Source organism: Festucalex cinctus, chromosome 8, assembly GCF_051991245.1.
Source record: "Festucalex cinctus isolate MCC-2025b chromosome 8, RoL_Fcin_1.0, whole genome shotgun sequence".
NCBI classification, from domain to species: domain Eukaryota; kingdom Metazoa; phylum Chordata; class Actinopteri; order Syngnathiformes; family Syngnathidae; genus Festucalex; species Festucalex cinctus.
Window position 1 is genome coordinate 9,381,887 of NC_135418.1, and position 24,262 is coordinate 9,406,148.

General features: G+C 39.7%; 1 protein-coding gene across 11 annotated transcripts in view; it reads left to right on the forward strand.

The window, feature by feature from the left end:
* Nucleotides 1–24,262, forward strand: part of setd5 (SET domain containing 5) — a 65,195-nt gene that overhangs the window by 19,204 nt on the left and 21,729 nt on the right. For 6 of the 11 annotated variants that reach the window (XM_077529264.1, XM_077529272.1, XM_077529269.1 and 3 more), the window contains 10 exons: nucleotides 190–292; nucleotides 12,190–12,422; nucleotides 14,158–14,216; nucleotides 14,313–14,500; nucleotides 14,593–14,631; nucleotides 14,713–14,997; nucleotides 20,087–20,235; nucleotides 22,736–22,853; nucleotides 22,979–23,088; nucleotides 23,277–23,517. In XM_077529264.1, the coding sequence (XP_077385390.1) occupies nucleotides 190–292; nucleotides 12,190–12,422; nucleotides 14,158–14,216; nucleotides 14,313–14,500; nucleotides 14,593–14,631; nucleotides 14,713–14,997; nucleotides 20,087–20,235; nucleotides 22,736–22,853; nucleotides 22,979–23,088; nucleotides 23,277–23,517 (1,525 nt within the window). Of the gene's footprint in view, nucleotides 1–189; nucleotides 293–12,159; nucleotides 12,423–14,157; nucleotides 14,217–14,312; nucleotides 14,501–14,592; nucleotides 14,632–14,712; nucleotides 14,998–20,086; nucleotides 20,236–22,735; nucleotides 22,854–22,978; nucleotides 23,089–23,276; nucleotides 23,518–24,262 lie in introns of all 11 variants that reach the window. The other 5 variants (XM_077529262.1, XM_077529267.1, XM_077529270.1 and 2 more) reach the window with 2 other exon arrangements.

Below are 24,262 nucleotides of genomic sequence, written 5' to 3' on the forward strand. Positions count from 1 at the left end.
ATTAATTAATTATGTGCACCGAAGAGGCCTAATCTAACAAAGGGGATTCCACTTCCTGAATTATTGTAGGGAAAGTAATTTCTGAGTTTGGGTTCCATCTAGTGGCTAATCATGTATATCTAGAGGCACAATGTAAAAAATATATATATCAATGCAGGTTTTACCTCACATTTATTTTTGAAATTTCAGCCCTGAATCTGTTGAAGCAAGCCCTGCCGTGAACGAGAAAAACTTCAACAACCACAGTTGTGGAAGTGCGCAAACTCATGGGTATCGGGGACTACCATATGCTGTGAGTACAAATGAACATTTGCTTATCCTATGTACATTCAGTTAATTTTTTTTTTAATGCAACTGTGTGTGTACAGTATTGCACAAACTTGAGTACACCCCTCACAATTGTGATCAGGCATAGTAAAATGGGTCGGACATTGCATCATAAGTATGTTGAGGTACGAGGCAATAATGGTTCAGCAGGTGAAACTTCTACCTCTCAAGTCAATTTCATTTTCATGAATTAAATGTCATCAAATGTTCCACAAAGGCATTTTGGAAGGCAAAACGAGTTAGCATTAGGCAGTTTCTGACAAAACCTCAACAATACAAAACGTTCGGCAGCTCTGCTTGAGTAAGAATATGTATTCAGTGAGAAAACTACCCAGGTAATTGGTGAGTAACTTTGTGATTTTTTTTTTCTTTTTTAATGCATAAACATGAAATAGACACAAATCTAAAGTCAGAAAATGCAAATTCAAATATTGCCCAGCAATATAACTTTTAAACATTTTTTTTCTAGAAATGGAAAAAAACCAAAACAACCCGAAAGCAAATTCAGCCACATTAACTCTTTTACTGCCACAGTATCAAAAAATAAAATAAAATTAATATGACAAAGGCTCACATCATCCTTGAAAAAGTTCTATTTCATCAGATTTCGTCATGTTTCATTGTAATTTCACACACCAGCAGTCCATTGAAAAGCTGCCAATGTGTATAATGCTGCCATCTGCTGGCCATAATTAGAGTGTTTTGATTCCACAGCCTTATTGACCAGGCAGCACTGCACTTAGATGTTGCACTGCCCATTGATTTAAAAAAAAAAAAAAAAAAAAAAAAAAAACAACCATGTTGCCGACGTCATTTAACGTTTATGGCGGCATATATCGAGTTTTTGCCGGTCAAAGAGTTAAAAATAAATCAGACTCTGTTCAAGCAGTCACTCTGTACTCGAGTATTCTTTTCAGTGAATACTTTTTAACTTGTACTTAAGTGATTTTTTTTTATGACTACTTTTTAATTTTACTTGAGTAATATTATTCTCAAGTAACTGTACTCTTATTTGAGTACAATTTTTTGGCTAAATTACCCACCTCTGTAGGAGAGGGACGAAATAGAACGACAGTTGCCTAACTAGTAACTACGGTTCTATGAGTCCCAAAAAAGTGGCTTGTCACTCGAAACCCTCGTGTTCGAGCGAGTAGGTTCTGAGGATTTTTCTTCCGGGTACTATGGCCTCTAATACACACTAGATCTTTTGGTATGTGTTCTCGTCTGGTATTTCCATGCTGTTAAAAAGAAACAGTTTTGTTTTTTTTACTCTGTTACATTAAGCCACATCCTACTTGAAATTTTACCTACAGCTATTATTGTTGTGCACTCTATTTTGGTTTGTCAGAGAGACTTCTTATCACAGGACTGTTTCACCAATCCCCCAATCCAACTGGTGTCGTTTGATTCCATTTCACCCCAATGTACTTTCAGGAAGTCCCATGACAACTCAGTCTGTGCAGCCTCACACAGAAGCAAATTTTTCAATGCGACTCTGTTGTGGGTGGCCTTGATGGTTGTCTTGCACTCCCTCTGGCTGCCACTAGGTGTTCCCGTTTGACTAGCAACAGCTGGTAGCAATTAATCATGAGTGGGATAAATAGGGGAGTGGTGAGCAAGTTAGGTGCGCTTTTTCCTTTTGTCACACCGGCTTATTGTCAATGGTGGTGATGTCTGTTTTTGTATTGTTTAACTTTTTGTCTTTTTCTTTTTTTTTTCCACAGCTGCCCAGCTCCGGTATGGATAGCATGCTGAAGCTTTTCTTGTTTTAGTTTGTTTTAGTTTGGGCTGGTGACCGTCGGTAGTCCCATTATTCGGCGTTCCTTTGTTGATTTAGATTTTTGCCTTTTTCTAGGTTAGGGGGACAACACAGGATTCGACAGCCTTCGACTGGGGTTGGTCCAGTGTTAGCCCTGCTTATTTATCATTTTGGTCGGGGTCTCCAGTCCTTTTTGTTTGTTCGTTTAAACTTATTTTTGATTGGGCAAAATAAAGCTTGTGGTTTTCTTTTTTTCCTCACACATTGTCCTTGATATGCTGCGGTCTCTTATTGAGCCAAGGAGGCCGTAACATATTTGGGGACTCATCTGGGAGCTTTCTTTTTCCTGCTATCGCGTGGTTGTTGTCTAGGCTTTCTTATTTATTTATTTAATTATTTATTTATTTTTGTCCACGCTGACGGCATATTTTTCTGATGCTTTTTTTTTTTTTCCTGCTTACATCAGTAATTGTGCCTTGTGCAGGATTTTTGCAAGCTGTGCAAGGTACGGTAACTCGTTTTTTTTTTTCCTCTCGCTACAGGTGCATAATCTGGCCTGTGGATGAGAGGTTACTTTGACACTCAAGTTTGCAGTGTAGTTAAACCTTGACTCTGTGCTGCCTATTCTGGCTTGTGGTTTGCACAATAGTTTGGATGCCTTTTTCTTGTCATTGTGTTCATTGTTTGCACCATTTTTCTGACAATTTAGTCTTTTTAACTTTTTTCTGTGTTTGGAGGTGTTGCTCTTGCTCAGGAAGCCTATGCATAGGGATGGGTACCGAAGACGGTACTTTTGTGGTATGGACCGATTTGGGTCGGTACTTCCGAGCACCGATTCGTGTAAAATTCAACGATGCCATGTTTAGGTTCTGAAGCACGTTGTTTTAAGTTGTGACTGTGCGGGAGTATGTGAGTTGACAATTTTCCTTGGTGCACTTCAACACAACATTATATGGAGATTATGCACCCGACATACTGACGCCACTCGCAGGAGCCCGGCTGGTCTGGAGCAGCGGGGTTGGTGGAAGTGACTGGTGGCTTGCGGGTCCGGGTAGCAGCTCGGCAGAGAGCCCAACTGTCTAACCCGCGGGTGCCACTGCCTTTCCTCGGTCCACAACGCAGCGTTGATTCAACCGGGTCCAGGCCGGGCGGCAGCCGGTGGAGGGACGCCTACATTTCCGGGTGTGGTAACGTGCGAGACTTTTGCGCCACCAGGCCAAACAAATACGTACAGTTTATGAAGGAGGAAAGCCTCACCACTGGGCGGAAACTGTAAATGTGGTGTCGGCGACGCCACCGAATAGAATCATGACAGAAGGTACACGGCTTCACAATCTTTAAGGTACAGTATATAGTAGGGATGTAACGATAAGGGCAATATCGTGATATTAAAACTGCAACAATATCGTCGTCGTCATGTTCACAATATTTAAAGGGAGCACATCTGTTAAAAAAAGTGAGGTTGATTTCCATTTGTTGCAGTTCTAGCACCCTCTGGTGGCTAGTTTATTAGTGCAGTTTTTCATTAGGGATGTTTTGGCCTTCTATGTTTAAAACCTGTGCTAATTGTAAGATGAAGATGAACGTAATATACTTGTGAAGCGAGTCAATATGTGTAGGAACATATGTATGCGTGCATTAACAAGTAAGCGCCTCAATATTGTTATTAGAGAATGTAGGTGGTTTATATGCATTGCAGTTATGTACAAAAGCACAGCTTTTTTTTTTTTTTTTTTTAGTATGAGCTTTTTTTTTTTTTTTTTTTTTTTTTTTTTTTTTTTTTTTGTGTGACCCTTTTAAAATATCGCCACCCCCCCCCCCCCCCCCACACACACACACACACACAATATTGTGATAATTATCGTATCGTGACCTTCATGTCGTGATATTATCGTAACGTGATGTTTGGATATCGTTACATCCCTAGTATATAGACGTAATTTGGATGTACTACTCTTGACCATATTTACACGAAAGCTCGTGGCCAAAATGTAGCGAGCATTACAAACCACGTCTTGGTGCATTTAAATGATTAATTTGAAGCCAGTCATTCTCTTTGTTCACGTCAAGTCCCCTTCCAACTGTCATTTTTTACTATATTGCGTGCAACGTGGCTCAAATTCATTGCGCGGCGTGTGGCAGGTTTTATTTTCTGGAAAAACAACTGCACAAAAAACGAAGATAACATCATTTATTAATTTATATATTTTACTCTAACTTTTTTCCTTTGCTTCACACTTTTTTTGTAATATTAATTCATGTGTATTAGTTACACGTCTGTGATTGTATAATGTTATACATTTATTTTTTTACTGTTCCTCGCTGGCTCATTTGTTTTAAATTTAACATTATTTGTCTATGATGTCTTGAAAAGGAATTGTTAAAATGATTAGAATTTTTTTACTGATAAAATAACGATTAACATTTATTACATCCAAATAAATAGATAAAATGGGCAAGAAAATAAAAATAAAAATAATTGGTACGTTGAGTACCGGTATCGATTCCCGGGTACCGAGCATCGGAACAGTATTGGTTCAAATGTGAAAGGTACCTATCACTACCTATGCATGCATCAATGTCCCTTGATTTAAGCATGGATTATGATGCCATTAAATCTAGTGTTCTGAGAGCATATGAGTTGGTTCCCAAGGCTTATCAACAGAAGTTTTACCAATTAAAGAAAACTGACAACACTACCTATGTCGAGTTTGCCTGTGAAAATGAAGTACTGTTTAATCGCTGGTGTCATTCGAAAAATGTCAGAGACCTTGATGATTTGCATAACCTAATAATCCTTGAGGAATTTGAAAACTGTTTACCGAATAGAATTATAACCTATATTAACAAACAGGAGGCTACCTCAGTGTCCGACGCCAGTTTTAGCAGATGAATACATGCTTTCGCACAGGGGTACCTTTCAGAGCCATCATTCATCCTCTGTACCAACTTCTGTACCAAATTCCCAAACTGTTAAGGGTAGTAACTTTCAAGTGAAATCAAACGCCGATCTGCCTTTAAGCAATAAAGAACCTGATGTAAGGAGTAAAACAAGTTGGTCTTACAATCAATAACTGCTTATCTTGAATAAGAAAAATAAGCCTCCTAAAACTGTTAATTTGTTGAAAACTGAATACCTCACCTCACCATTTACAATAAAAGCGTTAGCTCAACAGAAGCAGTGAGTCCCGTGCCCGAGTTGGCGAAACCTGACCAGGATGCATATGCTCTTTTTAATATGAAGGGTCAGGACAGATGGCCATCCCGAAGTGCCTGTTACCATCTTGAGAGACAGAGTGCAGCCTCTCAGTCTGTGATCCTTGAGGGGGTTCTCCCACTCTCTGAGGATTCCTCTGCCCACTCTGAAGCTTTGGTCAGTGGGTTTGGGATGCAGTTTGTGGGGGTGCCATTGCATGTGATTAACCTTGAGTCCGACCTTGTAAAAGGGTCGTGTGGTTGTTGGCGTTTGTCCACAATTCCCCATCAATGGGGTCTCTTTTATTTTGGGGAATGATTTAGCCAGTGGTGCTTCTGAATCCAGAGGTGATTGCTGTTCCTTTGCCGCACCACCCAAATGTACTGTAGCAGAAGTATCCTAAGGTAGATGCTGTCTGTGCTGTCACACGTGCAATGTTGAAAAGGCGAAAGCAGGATTCTTGTCCTGAGGATATGGACTTGTCTGGCTCTTTCTTGCCTGGTGATCAGGGGCGGACTGTGTGTTCTGGAAAACCTCTGAACGAAAAACAATAGGGACCTCACAGCGGTAGCTGCTCGGGCCCTAATAATAATAATAATAATAATAATAATTTGCACGAAAAACAATGGGACCTCGCAGCGCTCGCTACTCGGGCCCTAATAATAATTTGAACGAAAAACAACAGGGACCTCGCAGCGGTAGCTGCTCGGGCCCTATAATAATAAGAATGAAAATAATTAGAACGGAAAACAATTGGGACCTCGCAGCGGTCGTTGCTCAGGCCCTAATAATCCGAACGAAAAACAATAGGGACTTCGCAGCGATAGCTGCTCAGGCCCTAATTAAGATTTTTTTTTTTTACAAGTTAATAATTACGGGCTGCGATTGGCTGGCAACCAATTCAGGGTGTACCCTGGCTACTGCCCAGAGCCAGCTGAGATAGGCGCCAGCACCCCCCGCGACCCTTGTCAGGAATAAGCGGTCAAGAAGATGGCTGGATGGAATAATTACGGGTTTGTGGTTTCAGTTAAGTTTTTCAAAGTGGTAGTGTTCGTTATTTGCATTTACCCACCTCGTTTTCTATTAATTTTCATTGACTGAAAGCGGTTCAGATGGCTGTTAGATTTGCAGTACTTTGGCACGTAAGCTTGTTATGTATGGCGACTATGTACAGTATCAATCACTGCCATGTCCACTTTATCAGGCTGCCAGCTGGTGCCAGCTGTGTGAAATAAGCATGCAGAACGAATGCTTTTGTAAGGCAAACGAGTTCTCTGTCATTTATTTTGTTTGCTTTTTGCTGTAAGTGACAAATGACGATAGACGCGTCTTCGTGATATTTATTGTCATATCGCCCAGCACTAGTGATGTGCGACCAGAGTTCATCAGTCAAAATCAGAGTTCTTCAGTAAAAATGTAGCAACAGCGGAGCATCTGCTGGTATAATTAGCTTCAACACTGGGGCGCAGTTGTAATAATCTCGGGCAATCGAGTGATAAATTATTTATCCTCCACTCCGTTTCAAAGTCTTCGAGAAAAATCATGGTTTTTCCTGGCTCAAAATGAGGCAGAGGTGTTACCATCCTGACTAGGGATGGGTGACTACCGATACCAGGTATCGCCATAGGTGCTGATACCAGTCTTATTTTTTCAGTGATGTAAAATGTATTTACTTGTAAAAAAAAAAAAAAAACTGTATTCACACTTCAAAATGTTTGCTTTGTTCTTGTATACTGCAAAACTGATGTTTATGTTTATGTACAGCACTTTGTATACAGCAATGCCTGTTCTTAAAGCGCTTTAGAAATAAAGTTGAGTTGAGTTAAAGTATCGGTACTCGCGGTGGTGGCCAATACCAGTATCCAATACCAGGTTTATGATCAGGAACTAGAAATTAGAAACTATATGAATAGAAAGTTGTCATTCATTTTATGCAATTTTTAAGGAAAAATAATATATTGGGTAGGGATATTCGATGTCATTAGTTTTAGACAGATACCGATACTCAAATCTTCAGTACTCACCGATACCGATGCCAAGTGCCGATACTTGGGATGCAACGGTATTCTGTCTTGGACCGGACCGTTTGGTCCTCCCTGCGGGGACAATACGCCCTTATGGACTGCGGGTTTTCGGTCCGCAACAAATTTTGTATTTATTGACGCTTACAAGCCACTGTGTGTACGCGTGCAAGCCGAGGCAGCCAGGCCGGCGGGAGAAAAGCCCTCCCCGTGAGCTAATGTCCAATCAGTGTTGCGGTTCTGTCCACTCGCCCCCTCACACAGAAGCAGAAAAACAAGCGCGAGCTGTGGAGTTGACAGACCAAAGTTTAAAGAAGTGGTGTGGAATAATTTCGGCTTCCTTATTGAATACGACGACAAGGGAATGAAAACGGCAAACGAATTTTACTGTCTGTAAACGTTGCTTGTAACATGTTAGCCCATTTTGAACGGGAGCGTACCACCGAGCTGGGCTCAGCGCAGCAGCCCGCCTCTACACCGGAAAGCGGACACGCACCCTGCCCTGTCAACACGTCAACACCTCGTTCCCCCAGCCGATAAAATGCATCAGAAAACACGTAAAGGCGACGGAGACCCGTGAGAGCAATGTTAAATGACGGCGACCAACGGCGTGCTTCATTCGTCATGACTGGCTCGAAGAACCCAGAGCCCCATCGCTGCCATCTAATCCACGAGCCCTGTGAATCCGCACTAGCCATAAACAGCAAAGAGACCGAGAACAAAACAAAACAAATGACACAGCCGCCCTCCCGATGTTGTGTCACAGTAGTTACCCCCGAAAAAGAATTGTATCCCCTGCTGCGAGTCTGCATGTTTTTCAATAAACGCATAAAGACACGTGTGTTTTTGAGTTTTAGAAACAAGGTTTTGTCACAGGAAAAAGAATATTTATCGCAGATAAACAAAAGAGAAGCAAGAACATGCTCGTATTCTGTAATAGTGCGTTCAATGACCACACGCGCAGTAGGAAATCTCAGTAGTCATAGAAAAAGCTAAAACAACTGATGAATGTTAATGTTTTTTTGTTTTGTTTTTTTTGGTTTGAAGTTTAAAGTCATGGTTAGGTTTAGGAACAAGGAACATTTTTGAAAAATTGCCACTTTTATGTGGTAAAAGTTATAAGATCCCACGGCAATTCTCTGCCGGCCAAAATGGGTTACAGGAAACACAAGCAACATAAACAAGCATCTCCATCATTATTGGTTGCTATGTCCATCCATCCATTCATTAGCAGATCCGCTTATCCTCACAACATTTGTATAAATCATTTGTGAATTACGTTTGAGGCTAGGAAATTCGGGTTGTTTTTAAACAGTTGCGCAAGACACGGCACTAGCTAACAGGCTAAAAACACGCTCCCTCGTTATGGTGCATACTGTCTAATAATTGCATGTTTTCATAAGCTACTATTACAATTTTGACTTTTGTGGTTCTTGGAAATGAAACTAGAGACCCCAAGAGGCTATTTTTGGAGAAATCGCAAAATGGACAAATAATGTTCAACTGTCTAATATCGTTCATATCTCTAGATTGATCGTCCCGACATGTGGACCATTTTGCCGGAGCGGGTCACATATGATTTAAAAGACGTGCCCAGGTTTCTTCTTGAGGGAAAACAGTAGTTTCTCAAGTTTTATAGAGAGTAGCAACTCATTAATCCACCTGTTATGAGAAGGAGGTTGAGAAAGTTTTCAGTTGGGCAGTATAAGTCGTCTCGCCAACAAGGTGGAAAAGACAAGAACTGTCCGCAAGGGTTTTGTAGCCACTGGGTGTAAAGGGGGCGCCAAACAAAGGTAAAAACGGATCGGGAGGGATACAAATGCCATAGGCAGTGCTGCTGAGTGTGTCAAAAATTTCTGACGAAAAAGTGGCAAGCCTGGAACAAGACCAAAACATATGGGAACAATCTGCTGGAGACAACTTGCATGTATTACACATGTCAGTGGAATTGACCTTACTGTAAACCACGCCCGCATGACCTAGTAAACCAATCAAGACGCAAGACGTCATTTCTGCGACGGCACACACGTTTTGCTGCGGACAAACAAAAGCTATCCCGCTCCCTGGTAGTGCATTGCGTCCTTTGCGTGGTTACCCAAAGCCAAGAAAAAAAAAAGAAAAAAAAATGGTGAAACGCTGTAGTCACGGCTTGTATAAGAGTGATAGCCGTTATTCCGGTCAACTAAACGACGTCTTGCGGTAGTCACGGCTTGTTTAAGAGAAGCACTGTCCGGATTATTCCCTTCCCTAAACCCTCAAACAAATGTCTGCGCAGGATCAAACTTTCTGGAAGAGCACACAGGCGACCAGTCGAATCCCTCTAAAATGACCAGAAAGTAGTACTTCTGCAGGTAAGGTAATGTTCTCCATTGTTGTTTTTAGCCAAAGTCTAACGATAGCTCCGAGTAGCTAACCGTCCACGCGTTTGTTGAGTTACTATTTATAATAAATGCCAACAGAACTTTGAAACTATGAGGTAATATATATAGTCATTCTTACCCTGCTTGACGGAAACATCGTCCAAAAACTTCGGTTTTGCTGGCAATCGGTTGAAGTGAATGAGGCGACTGTCTTTTCCTGACTTCTGTAAGCAGCAGACAGCTGCTCCTTTTGTTTTTGGGCAAAATCGCATGGTGAGGGAGTGAAGATACCCTTCACGAAAAAATGTAAAGCCCCCTCTGCTTGCTTCGAAAAGAAATATTGGCGTCCTGAAAATACCTGATCGAGAAATCACAATGAAGTTTTGACTACTTCTACATTACTGTGAATGCACTTCAGCTCCTCTTCACCGGTAAATGTCAAAGGGTGCTGCTTGTTGCATTTAGTGGGCGGAGAGGGGCGTGCCACGGTAAGGTCAATTGTGCGCTGTAATTTGGCGATATATGAGAAAACCAACACAGGCACAGGGAGAACCTGCAAACTTCACACAGAAAGGCCAGAGCCCGGACTCGAACCCAACTCTTCTGAACGAGTCAAAATATTCCATTTGCAGTGCTCATGCGCACTGTTATGTGCACCCCTGCTTTTATGGTCCTCCATTGTTTATTTCTCCTCACTGTGTTTGTCTTGTTTGTGCTTATGCTGCTGCTGCGTGTGACGTAGTAAGTCCATTTAAGTTCACATTGGTGAACGCATTCATGCCTGATGCCGGAACTGCATTGACTTTGGATGGAAATGCGCCACCAGAAACACTCAGCTCACATTCGGTTTGACCATAGATACAAGGGGTGTGAATTGCCTAGTACCTGACGATTCGATTCGTATCACGATTCACAGGTCACGATTCGATTCGATACCGATTAATCCCGATACGAATTTATAAGTCGATTGTTGCGATTTTTTTTCATTCAAATTTAGAAAATACTAATCAGTAAGCTTGTAGAGTGTAAGATTTATATGAAAATGTATTATTTATTTATCTGAAATTTCAGTCTTATAGAGGTTGTAATTTGTTTCATGTTTGAACAGCATTGAAATAAAATATTGAGGCTGAATGTTCCGTTCATATAACATTCTTCCATGCTCAAGGTGTGAATCCTAAAAAAAAAAAAAAAAAATCGATTCAGCCGATTATTGAATCGATTCGAGAATCGCGCGATGTAGTATCGCGATATATCACCGAATCGATTTTTTTTAACACCCCTAATAGATACCATACAGCGTTTTAACAAAATAGGTTCCAGTCAGAAACAGCCCCTAACAAGGAAAAAATGCAACATTGTAAACTATAAATATATGAACACAATAGAGATTGTAAGGAAATAAAACGTTTTTTGTTTTGTGTGTGAAGGTTCGCTCACACACACTTAAGTTGGGGCATTCATAAGTCAATGGAATGTGCTTTACAATGTAACAATATATATAACTATAAAATACCGACACAGTGTAAGGGAGGTAGACACTTTTGTGAAATACTGTATGTGTTCTCAATTTTGAATACATTTTTTCAAATCTAATTAGATGACAGAATGTTTATTTTATGTCTTCATAAACCAGGGGTGTAATGAAAAAAATTAAATGCATTTAAAAAAATTTAATGCAAAGCTGGTTACTACACAGTTTTACTTCACATATGTTTTTGTTTCACAGTTTACATTCATTAATCCCAGCCTTTGACCTTAATCTCCATAATTTTTGGATCCTTAATCATTGGGCATAAACTTATTTCAACAATCAACTCTTTGACCGCCAAAAACGTTTAATGACGTATCCTAAAATCCTAATGAATGCCGCCATAAACATTAATTGACGTTTACTAATTTTTTTTTGTTTTTTGTCCTCAATGGGCAGCGCAACATCTTGTGCAGCACTGCCTTGTCCTTGGGGTTGTGAAATCCCAAAAGCAGCCACTAACTATGGCCAGCAGATGGCAGCATTGTATCTCTTTTCAATGGGCTGCCGGTGTCTAAAAACAGAATTAGGTAGAAACATACTTTTTTCTGTTTATAAAGTCGTAGCGCACAATATTTTGTTTGCCTTGAAAGATGGGTGAAAATGCTAAAAATCGGCTGACACTGTTGGTATTGTTTCTTGGATAATGTTTGGCAGCCAAAGAGTTAATGTGATAAAACTCCACATTTTTAAGAATTTTTGTTGTTGTTGTTGTTGTAGAAGATTTCTGAAAGTCAATGTCATGATAGATATAATGCATACATGTGAACTTTTATGATGAAAAACCACCCTGATGCGTGAAGACATTAATATACTGTCTAGTCAACGTATACCTTCTGTAACCACAACCCAGTGCTTATGTTAACAGCTGTACTGTTTCACATAACTGTTTATTTTTGCCCTCATTTTCATTCATCTCCATTTTCCGTTTCCCTTTTTTTTGCCTGAACACCCGTTGTTTGAAGAAGCAACAGTCTTCCGTTGTGTGTTGTCAGGATCACAACTATGGTGCACCCCCTCCTCCCACCCCACCCGCTTCCCCGCTCTCTCAAACCATCATTCCTCGAATGGATCTAAATGGCGTGGTACGCAGTTCCCGATATATCCAAACAACAGAGGACAACTCGGCAGACAGTGATAGCTCCTCAGAGGAGGATGGGGCTATAGCCGGCTGGTGTCACTGTACTCGGATGACAGACGGCTTGCTCATTAAATGTGACAACTGCAGGTGAGCCATGGAAAATGTGCCCTATCTGTGTGGGAGCAAGCGGCTCCAACCTTTTCCCATTCCCAATTTGATAAATTGGGGGGGGGGGGGGGGGGGGGGGGGGGGGGGGGGGGGGGGGATGAAGATAAAAAAAAAAAAAAAAAACATTGATTGGCCATTCTGGTGTACTTGGTAAAAGATGTCAAACAGGTAGACCAGGGGTGTCCAAACTTTTTCATTTGAGCGCCACATACAGAAAATCAGGACGACGCAAGGGCCACAAAATGTTATGAAGACAAATTTTTTGTTTAGTCCTAAAAAATTTTGAAATAATTTATTTGTGCTTTTGCATATTTAGAAAAATGCTACAGTATATAAACCAATTTATTTGTAATATGGCAGTAGGGTTATTATAGTTCTGGAATTTTTCATTTTGGTTAGTTTTTATTAGTTTTCAGGGTGGTTCTGTTAGTTTTTATTCATTTTAGTGCTTTAAAAAATGCTTAGTTTTAGTTTAGTTTGTTAGTTTCAGTATTAGAATTATTATTATTTTTTTAATGTATTGTACTTGTGCGCAATATTTAAAAAACACCATGGGAGCAACATCATCTGAAGGTGCTTTTCTATTGGCTGCTGCTAGATGACATCACTTCTGTGTGACATAATTTCAAACGTCATTATTCCGGTTTATATTAAACCGGCCGCAAAAGATGAACAGCTTCCGGGAGAAACCAGCTTGCGAAAAAACGGTTTTTACGGCCACATTTCATTTCCCGATTTGTGCTAAATAAACACATAATAGAACATCGGATAAGGGCTCGTTTACCGTTTTTCATTTTCATTTTTATTTCAACAAAAATGGGAGACGACTCATTTCCCGTTATTTGTTCATATACATCAAAACAAAAAACGGATATCGGTTTGTTTCCCGTTTTCCGTGTCCTTTCTCCAGAAGGAAAAACGAATGGCCGAAAAGTACACGGACCGAGCGGCCTCAGCTGCGTCATGGCGCATCCGAGAACCTGACAAAATAAAAGTGTCCAACGTCGTGAAAAGGAGTCACTATAACACAATTTAGCAGTAATAAATTCAACTATACTGCATATATTTGTGGAAATTTGCGTCAAGTTGTATTTTACAATTTTAAAATGTGCAGAAACTTGCAAATTATTTATTATTTCAAATTACATAGCTCTTAATTTGAAAAGAACACATCGATCGTTTCTGGTTCCTATGCAGTAAAAATTCATCATTTTACAATGCACATCCTATTTCACTTAACAAAATAAAAGCATCAGCGAATGCATATATTTGTGGGGACTGTGTTGTATTTTACAGTTTTAAAAATGTGCATAATTTCACAAGATACTTCATGTTAAAAATTAGGCAGCTCCTAATATGAAAAGAAAAATGCACTGAGCTGTCACCATTGTCTTACATATGCAATTATGCCATGTTGTAGTGACAGAAAAATGACCAAAACAAATCAGTCACACTTTGGCTTGGTTTTACAGTACAGTACATATTTTATTTTATTTTTTATTGAATTGTTCTGGAATTACTCTATCAATGATTAAAAATAAAAACATTAAAATTAGGGGGGGAAAATGTTATTGTAAATTTAGATATGAATTGGGATATAAAATTTGCGATTAATGTGCAATTAATCGTCAGTTAATTATTGAAGTCAGTGTGTGTGTGGGTGTGTGTGTATATATATATTTGTAATGTTGTTTTGGCCATTCTTTTGTTGCAGAGGACTAAATGGGAGGAAAGGAACAGATGCTCAACACAGGAAAAATGAAAATGTCTCAGGTATTTGACTTGGTTTCTTCACCCATTTCAGTTAAGTTTCTCTATCTGTTACGAAGATTATAGGAGCCAAAAAATATACTTGTGCTTTCCTGATAGCTGGAGAGAGCAGTGCTACAGAGAGTGGTGATGAAGAGGTGTCACCTTCCACTATCTCTTATACTGCAACCCAGCATACACCCACCAGCATCAAACTTACTGTCAACAGAGTCAAAAGAAGTAAATCTAAAAAGAGGAGAAAGAGCACAGAAAAAGCCAGTGGAACACCAAAGGGCAAGAAAGTCAAAGTATGCAAAATATGTCACGTTAGTATTTGCTACATCGCTTAAAAAAAAAATGTATGCGTTTTTAATTAAAAGTATTAAATGCATTCTTTCAGGCTTTTAGAGAGGGTTCTCGGAAGTCTATGAGGATGAAGGTATGACTGATGTACAGTGTAGATAAAATGTGGTTTGTATTAGTGCAATGTTTAGTTTCATGCATCTTTTCTTTTGTCAAGAACTCGACAACAGAAGCCAGTGTGCTGGATGAGAACACAACAGAGGGATGGGAGAGTAGAATCCGCCAGTGGACAGACCAATATGAGGAGGCTTTCGCCAACCAATACAGCGCTGACATCCAAACGCTGCTCCAACTTCACCGCACTGCCAGCACTACTGTTGGAAACACAGAAAGTGGACCCATGAGCCTTTCATCCACCACACCGACCTCTGTCGACGTCATGGACACTATCAATCGCACTGAGCTGGCCTGTAACAACACTGTGCTCAGCTCGCAGATGCAGGTAGGCCCAAGTATCGTATTCATAACAATATTTAACTATGGGGTAGATGCCACAGACTTCCGATTTCCAGGTTTAGCACATCAGCACCGTTTCCGGCCACTGCTGGCCGCATTCCAACACTCGCACCTTTCTTTGTAAATATCTCATGTTTCAATGTGGGCACATGCGGTTTATAGTCAGGTGTATGTATATACACATTTGTATGTATATACAAAATGCTTTTTCCTTTAGAAATGTACTTGGTGCGGCTTATAATCACGCGTGCTCTATAGACTGGAAATTACGGTACGGAGAGCTTTCGCATAACTGAAATGCCTTATAGCTTCAGTTTTATAACTTGCCTATAGCTTTTGCTCAACTTAAATGCCACATACATATTAGAGATCGACCGATAATCGGTCGGGCCGATAATCGGGGCCGATATTTGACATATTGGTACATATCGGTATCGGTCTGTTTTATTAATCTGACGGCCGATATGAGCGATCCATTTAAAACTCCGTCTTTTCGCTTCGAATGCAGCCCAGAGCGTCTCTGTCTGTTATGGAGTCCAACTCCAGCAATGTAACGCCCATAGCAGCATTTGATTGGTTAGCCGTGCAAGAGCCAGAACCAATCAGTAGTGTATGCCTGTATCACAGTAGCCGGTCACACACGCACCCACGTACACAACGCGACAGACACATGCTTCGAAGGTAAGTTAAAAGAGAAGAGACTCCGCCGATCGTTTCACCATGATAAGCTAAACACATTGAATTATGTTGTGTATTAAATGCACTATATGAATGGAGATGCATTGCCTTGCATTGAATCCCCGCTAGCTAACAGTGGTGTGTTCAGCTTAGCATGTAGGCTAACACCCAGTAGCTAATTCGCTACTTGAACTACTCGGGGAGGGAATCACACACATTTTCACTTAATTAAGTAAATAATGTTTGTTAGAAAGGTTCCAAATATTAACAGTTGTCATTATTATATTGTCTAGTTCCATGTTAAGAGTAGAGTAACGTCATTATATTTACCTCTCGTGACGCACACATTGCATTCTGGGTCACGTCCATTACTTGTTGCATAGCGGTTATTATGCAGTGAGATGCCACAATGACACTAAATAGCGTTTAGTTACTTTATATTGTGTTTATTTGTCGCACTGGTTTGCCATTGTGTGCCTTAAGCTTCGACGTCGATTTGATTGACAGCTCGTTGTGCACCTCGTTAAAGTCCGCTCCGTAACAAATTAAGTGTCTCAAACACCGTTTAACTACATGAACGTGTCCTCTTCCGTATGTTTGGCATTAGTAGAGAAGTGCACAAAAGTATAGTGTGCTTATTTGCTCGTTTTGTCTCTCTTTTCACGTCATGTCTGCCGTCATTTGGGACATTATCCTCTCAATGGATGCCACTAATATGTAACATCTACGGCCGTACACGGCTGCAATTAATGTTCAGTGATGTAATTTCGTTACGTGCATCATACTTTGAATAATGAGCTCATGTTTGGTGTGTTGTATAACTTTCTCGTGTGTTAGTAACTATTCATGTGGACAGCTAAGATAGTGCTTGTTAATGTGAATTAGCAATGTTGCAGCCCAGTTATTACTTAGACAAGTACATCTGTGCCATTAAGTGATACAGTACAGTACAGTAGTGAGAGAATAGTGTGCCCATATACACACACGTGTCTATAAGTGTAAAACACATTAAACAGCAGAAACTGGCAGCGGTCCACCGCAACAATGTCTGTTTAACCAAGTTATTCTTACTATTATTATAACCAAGTTATTTTACTCAACCCTTTTTCTGCGTTGATTGGGGCATCCTAAGTGGCAGTAAACTACATGATGAAGTGTCTTTTGACAGTTCTCTTGTAGAGAGGAGTAGCATGATATTGCTGTTCTCGATTTAAGATCCTCAGCTTATCAAAACTGTCTATATGGTAACAATAACAATAATCATAATAAGGTCTACAAGAACTGTATGGTGTTCAGGGATGAATAGTTTTTCTCATGGAATTTTTTTATTTATTTTTGCTGTAGTAATAAGTAATGCCACAGCTGATGCACATTTTGAATGATAGGGTTCCTCCTATTACTTCAAAATATAAAAATATAACATTTATAGAATAAAACTACAAGTATCCCAAATGCTATAAAAGGTAATGTCACATTGGCCCCCACATTTAACTCCCCCCGCCACCAACGTCTTATTGCAGATAGAAGGATGTAAAATGAAAAGTGTAGTGTGAGAATCCATTGTAAAGAACGGTTAGGGTTTGCATTATTCAAAAATTTGGTGCCAACATTTTAACTTTTACTGCAAATGAATATCGGCTTCAAATATCGGTTATCTGCCTCCTTGACTACCGATAATCGGAATCGGTATCGGCCCTGAAAAAAGCATATCGGTCGATCTCTAATACATATCTTGTGCAAAACAAAAAAAAAGCTACTCATAGCTTTTGCTTAACTTAAATGCCACATAAATAGCTTGTGCAAAAAAAAAAAAGATACTCATAGCTTTTGCATAACTTTAATGCCACAAAGTAAGTAATTCTAACAATTGTAAACAGGTATTGTAAACCACGCGTCCAGTATTCTACCACTTGTGCAAAAATACAACTCAACTCACAATAACATTTGTGTCCTGTGTGCCTTCTGATGACGTCACATACCACAGCTTCACTATTAGGGATTGTCAGCGCACCAGCCACCAAACGAAGGACCCCAAAACAACTAGCGTAAGCAAACGCGAGCGGCTCAAGGGAGAGGATGTGTATTTATTTATAAGCACCCCGATTTCACGATGTAGCTAATTTTCTAGAGATAGACCAATATGCTTTTTTCAGGGCCGATACCGATTCCGATTATCGGTAGTCAAGGAGGCAGATAACCGATATTTGAAGCCGATATTCATTTGCAGTAAAAGTTAAAATGTTGGCACCAAATTTTTGAATAATGCAAACCCTAACCGTTCTTTACAATGGATTCTCACACTACACTTTTCATTTTACATCCTTCTATCTGCAATAAGACGTTGGTGGCGGGGGGAGTTAAATGTGGGGGCCAACGTGACATTACCTTTTATAGCATTTGGGATACTTGTAGTTTTATTCTATAAATGTTCTATTTTTATATTTTGAAGTAATAGGAGGAACCCTGTCATTCAAAATGTGCATCAGCTGTGGCATTACTTATTACTACAGCAAAAAAAAATAAAAAAATTCCATGAGAAAAACTATTCATCCCTGAACACCATACAGTTCTTGTAGACCTTATTATAATTATTGTTATTGTTACCATATAGACAGTTTTGATAAGCTGAGGATCTTAAATCGAGAACAGCAATATCATGCTACTCCTCTCTACAAGAGAACTGTCAAAAGACACTTCATCATGTAGTTTACTGCCACTTAGGATGCCCCAATCAACGCAGAAAAAGGTAGAGTAAAATAACTTGGTTATAATAATAGTAAGAATAACTTGGTTAAACATACATTGTTGCGGTGGACCGCTGCCACTTTCTGCTGTTTAATGTGTTTTACACTTATAGACCCGTGTGTGTATATGGGCACACTATTCTCTCACTACTGTACTGTACTGTATCACTTAATGGCACAGATTTACTTGTCTAAATAATAACTGGGCTGCAACATTGCTAATTCACATTAACAAGCACTATCTTAGCTGTCCACATGAATAGTTATTAACACACGAGAAAGTTATACAACACACCAAACATGAGCTCATTATTCAAAGTATGATGCACGTAACGAAATTACATCACTGAACATTAATTGCAGCCGACTACGGCCGTAGATGTTACATATTAGTGGCATCCATTGAGAGGATAATGTCCCAACTTACGGCAGACATGACGTGAAAAGAGAGACAAAACGAGCAAATAAGCACACTATACTTTAGTGCACTTCTCTACTAATGCCAAACATATGGAAGAGAACACGTTCATGTAGTTAAACGGTGTTTGAGACACTTAATTTGTTACGGAGCGGACTTTAACGAGGTGCACAACGAGCTGTCAATCAAATCGACGTCGAAGCTTAAGGCACACAATGGCAAACCAGTGCGACAAATAAACACAATATAAAGTAACTAAACGCTATTTAGTGTCACTGTGGCATCTCACTGCATAATAACCGCTATGCAACAAGTAGTGGACCTGACCCAGAATGCAATCTGTGCGTCACGAGAGGTAAATATAATGACATTACTCTATTCTTAACATGGAACTAGACAATATAATAATGACAACTGTTAATATTTGGAACCTTTCTAACAAACGTTGTTTACTTAATTAAGTGAAAATGTGTGTGATTCCCTCCCCGAGTAGTTCAAGTAGCGAATTAGCTACTGGGTGTTAGCCTCCATGCTAAGCTGAACACACCACTGTTAGCTAGCGGGGATTCAATGCAAGGCAATGCAGCTCCATTCATATAGTGCATTTAATACACAACATAATTCAATGTGTTTAGCTTATCATGGTGAAAAGTTCGGCGGAGTCTCTTCTCTTTTAACTTACCTTCGAAGCATGTGTCTCGCGTTGTGTCCGTGGGTGCGTGTGTGACCGGCTACTGTGATACACGGCATACACTACTGATTGGTTCTGGCTCTTGCACGGCTAACCAATCAAATGCTGCTATGGGCGTTACGTTGCTGGAGTTGGACTCCATAACAGACAGACGCTCTGGGCTGCATTCGAAGCGAAAAGACGGAGTTTTAAATGGATCGCTCATATCGGCCGTCAGATTAATAAAACAGACCGATACCGATATGTACCAATATGTCAAATATCGGCCCCGATTATCGGCCCGACCGATTATCGGTCTATCTCTATAATTTTCACATCGTGGTACTTTAAATGGACGAATTAATCAAATTAATTCAATTTATTGCCCAGCCCTAGATGACACCCATTATAAAATTTTCAACAGTGTTTGGGGTACAAGTACAAACCTCCAATAAGCATTTTTTCATTTTTCTACTGTATATGTGAATATTTAACAAGGTGATTTACAACATAATATATACTGTATATGTGATGCTTCACTTGAAACTTTTTTTGTTGTTTGTAGCTGCAGTTAGGGCGTGTAACACGTGTGCAGAAACACAGGAAGATCCTTCGGGCAGCCAAGAACCTTGATCCTGACATCCTTATTATTGAGTATCGAGGAAAGGTCATGCTCAAGCAACAGTTTGAGGTCAACGGGCATTTCTTTAAAAAGTAAGTGTGAGTTTGCTGTTGCCATAGCGATGCATTGTTTGCCAAGTAAAATGCTGCTTTTTTAGGGGGGGTCTAAACATTTGCGAAAACTCATGAAACTTTGCACACATATCAGACTTGTCATAAACATGAATATTTTAGAGATTTCTTGTGTAATTTGCAATAAGTGGCTCAATAGCGGCCTCAAGTTTACTTTGACATTTGGGGCCTTTTATAGGGGTCATATTCTAACAAACTCCTCCTACAAAATGTATCCAATCATATTCAACCTTGGTGTGTTTAATTTTAAGATGTTAAAGATGAAAAAATATCTGAAGTTTTTCATTTTGTCGCACGCCGTTGCCGTAACGATGCATTGTACCAAGATAAATGCTGTTTTTATGAGTCAACATCTGTGAACACTCCTCAAACTTTGCACACACATCAGACCTGTCATGAACATGAATATTTTAGAAATGTATTTTGCAATTTGCATTAAATGGTTCAATAGGGCCCTCTAGACATTTTTATGAAGCTTTTCCGATTGTATGATGATGCTAGATTTGTGAAAATTGGGACAGATACCTATTAGATTAAGACCTACAAAAAAGTATTATAGAGCCATATGCTAAACCTAACAGGAAGTCCGCCATTTTGATTTTATTTTGGAAATTATGCATCATTTTTGGCCTTTATCATGAAACTTTGCACACATAAGGCATGGAAAAAAACATTTACATTTTAGACGGCCCTTGTTTTATGTAACAGTACCCCAACGTGCCATCAGCCCGACATGCAAGTACCGCAATGTGGTGCTCAACAGCGCCCTCTATACATTTTTACGGAGCATTTCCGATTGTATGATTCACCTAGATTTGTGAAAATTGGGAGGCATACCTATCAGCCTAAGACCTACAAAAAGTATTCTGTAGCCGTATGCTACACATAAAAGCAAGTGTGTAAGTAAGTGTAAATATGGGAGCTATGAGTAGCGGCCCATACTGAAACTATCCTGAAACTTGTTTCGTAAAAAGAGGCAATATTTTCCTGTTGAGGAGTTTTGTAACTTGAAAATTTCGTATGAAAGGACGTTCGTAAGTAGAGGTACCACTGTACATCCAAATGGACTTGATGATGTATGATATTACTGATTACATCATCACATCCCTACAGTGTCATTTCCACGATATTTCACATTTTTATCACCAAAAATATATATATACCGTATTTTTCGGATTATAAGTCGCAGTTTTTTTCATAGTTTGGCCAGGCGTGCGACTTATACTCTGGTGCGACTTATGTGTGAAATTAACACATTATTATATAAGTTCACATGTTATTTTCACACTAAACCGCAATAGGGCGCTCTAGGCTTGTGTTGATAAGTTCAACATTGCCGGTAGAAGAAGAAAGCGGCGCATCGTCTACCTCCCGAGTTGGGGGAGTTGTTTAAAACTGACACCGAGGTTGAAGATTTCATTGGATTTAGTGATTTGGAGTGAAACTGATAGTTTGGTAAACTTGTTAGCATGTTCTTTATGCTAGAGTTATATGAATAACTTGTAGTGATGGGAACATAATTCACCCACGGAACGTTGGGACGAAGGGAGAGTTCCGTGTGGGAAGGTTTTGTTATGTGGAAAAGGGGGGTTAGCCTGTTAGCTTCCAGCTGAGTGGGGAGTTGCTGTTAAGACCTCAGAAGCTGATGTCAACAAAACGCCAGCCTTTGGCTCCGTGCTTCAACACTCCGCCTCCGACTCCCGTCACTGCTCGCTACAAACTCTTAATATGTTACATCGTTACTGACATTACCAGGCATGTCAGTCATGTAACGTTAGTATACCGTACACTTATTCAGCCTGTTGTTCTCTCTTTTATTTTAATTTTAAATTGCCTTTCAAGATGACATGTATGTTGTTGGTGTTGGATTTTACCAAATAAATTTCCCCCAAAAATGCGACTTATACTTCAGTGCGACTTATATGTTTTTTCCTTCTTAATTATGCATTGTTTGGCTGGTTCGATTTATAATCCGGAGCGACGTATAATCCGAAAAATATGGTATATATGCTGGTAATATCGTAGAAGGTATGATATGGCATACCCCTAGACCACATCATACTTTCCCACTATGTGTCAGTCCATCTCAAATGAGGTCAGTCCCAAAGAAGCTGTGGCCGTTTCTACATGGTAGAGTTTTAACTTCCATCGCGGCATGGATCAGTGGTATTGGTAGAATGGTTATCTCCCAAAGCAAGAGTTGTGGAATCGATTCCCAACTCTGGTGACTATGTCGAAGTGCCCTTGAGCAAGACACTGAACCCTACTTGCTCCCCAGCGGGACCTGGCAGCACCTTGTTGGTGTGTGAATGAGTGAATGTGACGCATTGTAAAGCGTTTTGAGTACCATGTGGCGTACAAAGTGCTACACCGTATACGTTCAGTCCATTTACCATTTGTATTTGTAGATTATGACGGGATCACATAAGACAGCTGAAAATCAAATGTTCATGTCTTTTAGGCCCTACCCTTTTGTACTGTTTTACTCCAAGTTTAATGATGTGGAGATGTGTGTGGATGCAAGAACCCTTGGAAATGATGCACGCTTCATTAGAAGGTCCTGCACTCCCAACGCTGAGGTAAATTATTAATTGAGCATAGGTAGCCTTGTTTTATCGCTGTTTAGTTCCTTAAGTTCTTTGTTCGTCTTTTTTTCTTTTCTTTTTTTTTTTTTTTTGATGAAACATATTTTTTCCTTTTTTAGGTGCGACATATGATTGCTGAGGGTATGATACATCTGTGTATCTATGCCATCTGTCAAATCACAAAGGATGCTGAGGTCACTATTGGATTTGATTATGAGTTCAACAGCTGGTCAGTACCGCTTCTCACCATACAATATATTTTATACCCTCAATGAATTGATCATAATTTTGTTACTTGAGATTGTATAACTCGTTGGTTAGATGTTAGCTAGCCTATTCACTGGGTAATATACTGCCTTTCCATTTACATGTTCTCCAGTTAATACAAACCTTCTGTTTTCAAATCAATCCCATCAGTATTTACAAGGTGGACTGCGCTTGCCACAAGGGAAACCAGAATTGCCCTGTGCAGAAACACAACATGAGCCCCAGGGAGAGCTTGCCGTGTTCCCCCTCAGTACCGCCGCCTTCTACTTTGGTTGGTGCTGAGACACGGCAAAGAAAGGCCCGCAGAAGAGAGCTGGAAGTATGTCCAGATAGCAACCAGACTATCCATCATCAAGAAGCCAAAGAGCTGCAGAGAAACGGTGATGTAGAGGTATGTGGCTGATAGTGGGGGTTTTTTTTCTATACATTTTGTGAACAAGAAGGTTAAACGACAAAGCAGCTCAGTTCCACTGTTCCATTGAGTGATTAAATGATTGAGTCTATTAGCTTCTGTCAAAAAAAAACAACAACAACAAAAACAATACGTTTTACAGAAAAATTTGCCAACTGAAGTTGAAGCCGCAACATAACTCTTTTTACTGCCACACGTTATGCCAGCTGATTTTGAGCATTTTCACTGATTTTTCAAGGCAAACAGAATACTGTGCTTTTCCTGAATGAATATTAATATATTATTATTATGATAAATATTGTGTGCTTTTTGAATTATGTTTAATGTGACAAAGGCATGATCGGTGACATGCATGCGCAGAAGATCCCGTCATCTTGGATCGCTAGCTAATATTAATACTTTACCTCAGAGAAAATAATAAAACAGCTGTTTATTCATTTTGGGAGTGAATGGAGTTTTCAGAAAGCTGGTTTGTAATCTGTTAATAAAGTTTGACCTATCTGACTGTTTTGTTGACTTTCCCTTTAGCGCAGCACCATCTAATGGAGCATAACGTAACCCCAGCCTCTACTGTAGCGCCTTATATATGGAAAACGTTTTAAAATGTCATTCATTGAAGGTGCGCCTTATAATGCATTTCAAGCAACGTTTACAGTAGGGATGTAACGATATCCAAACATCACGATACAATATTATCACGATATTACGTTCATAATACGATAAT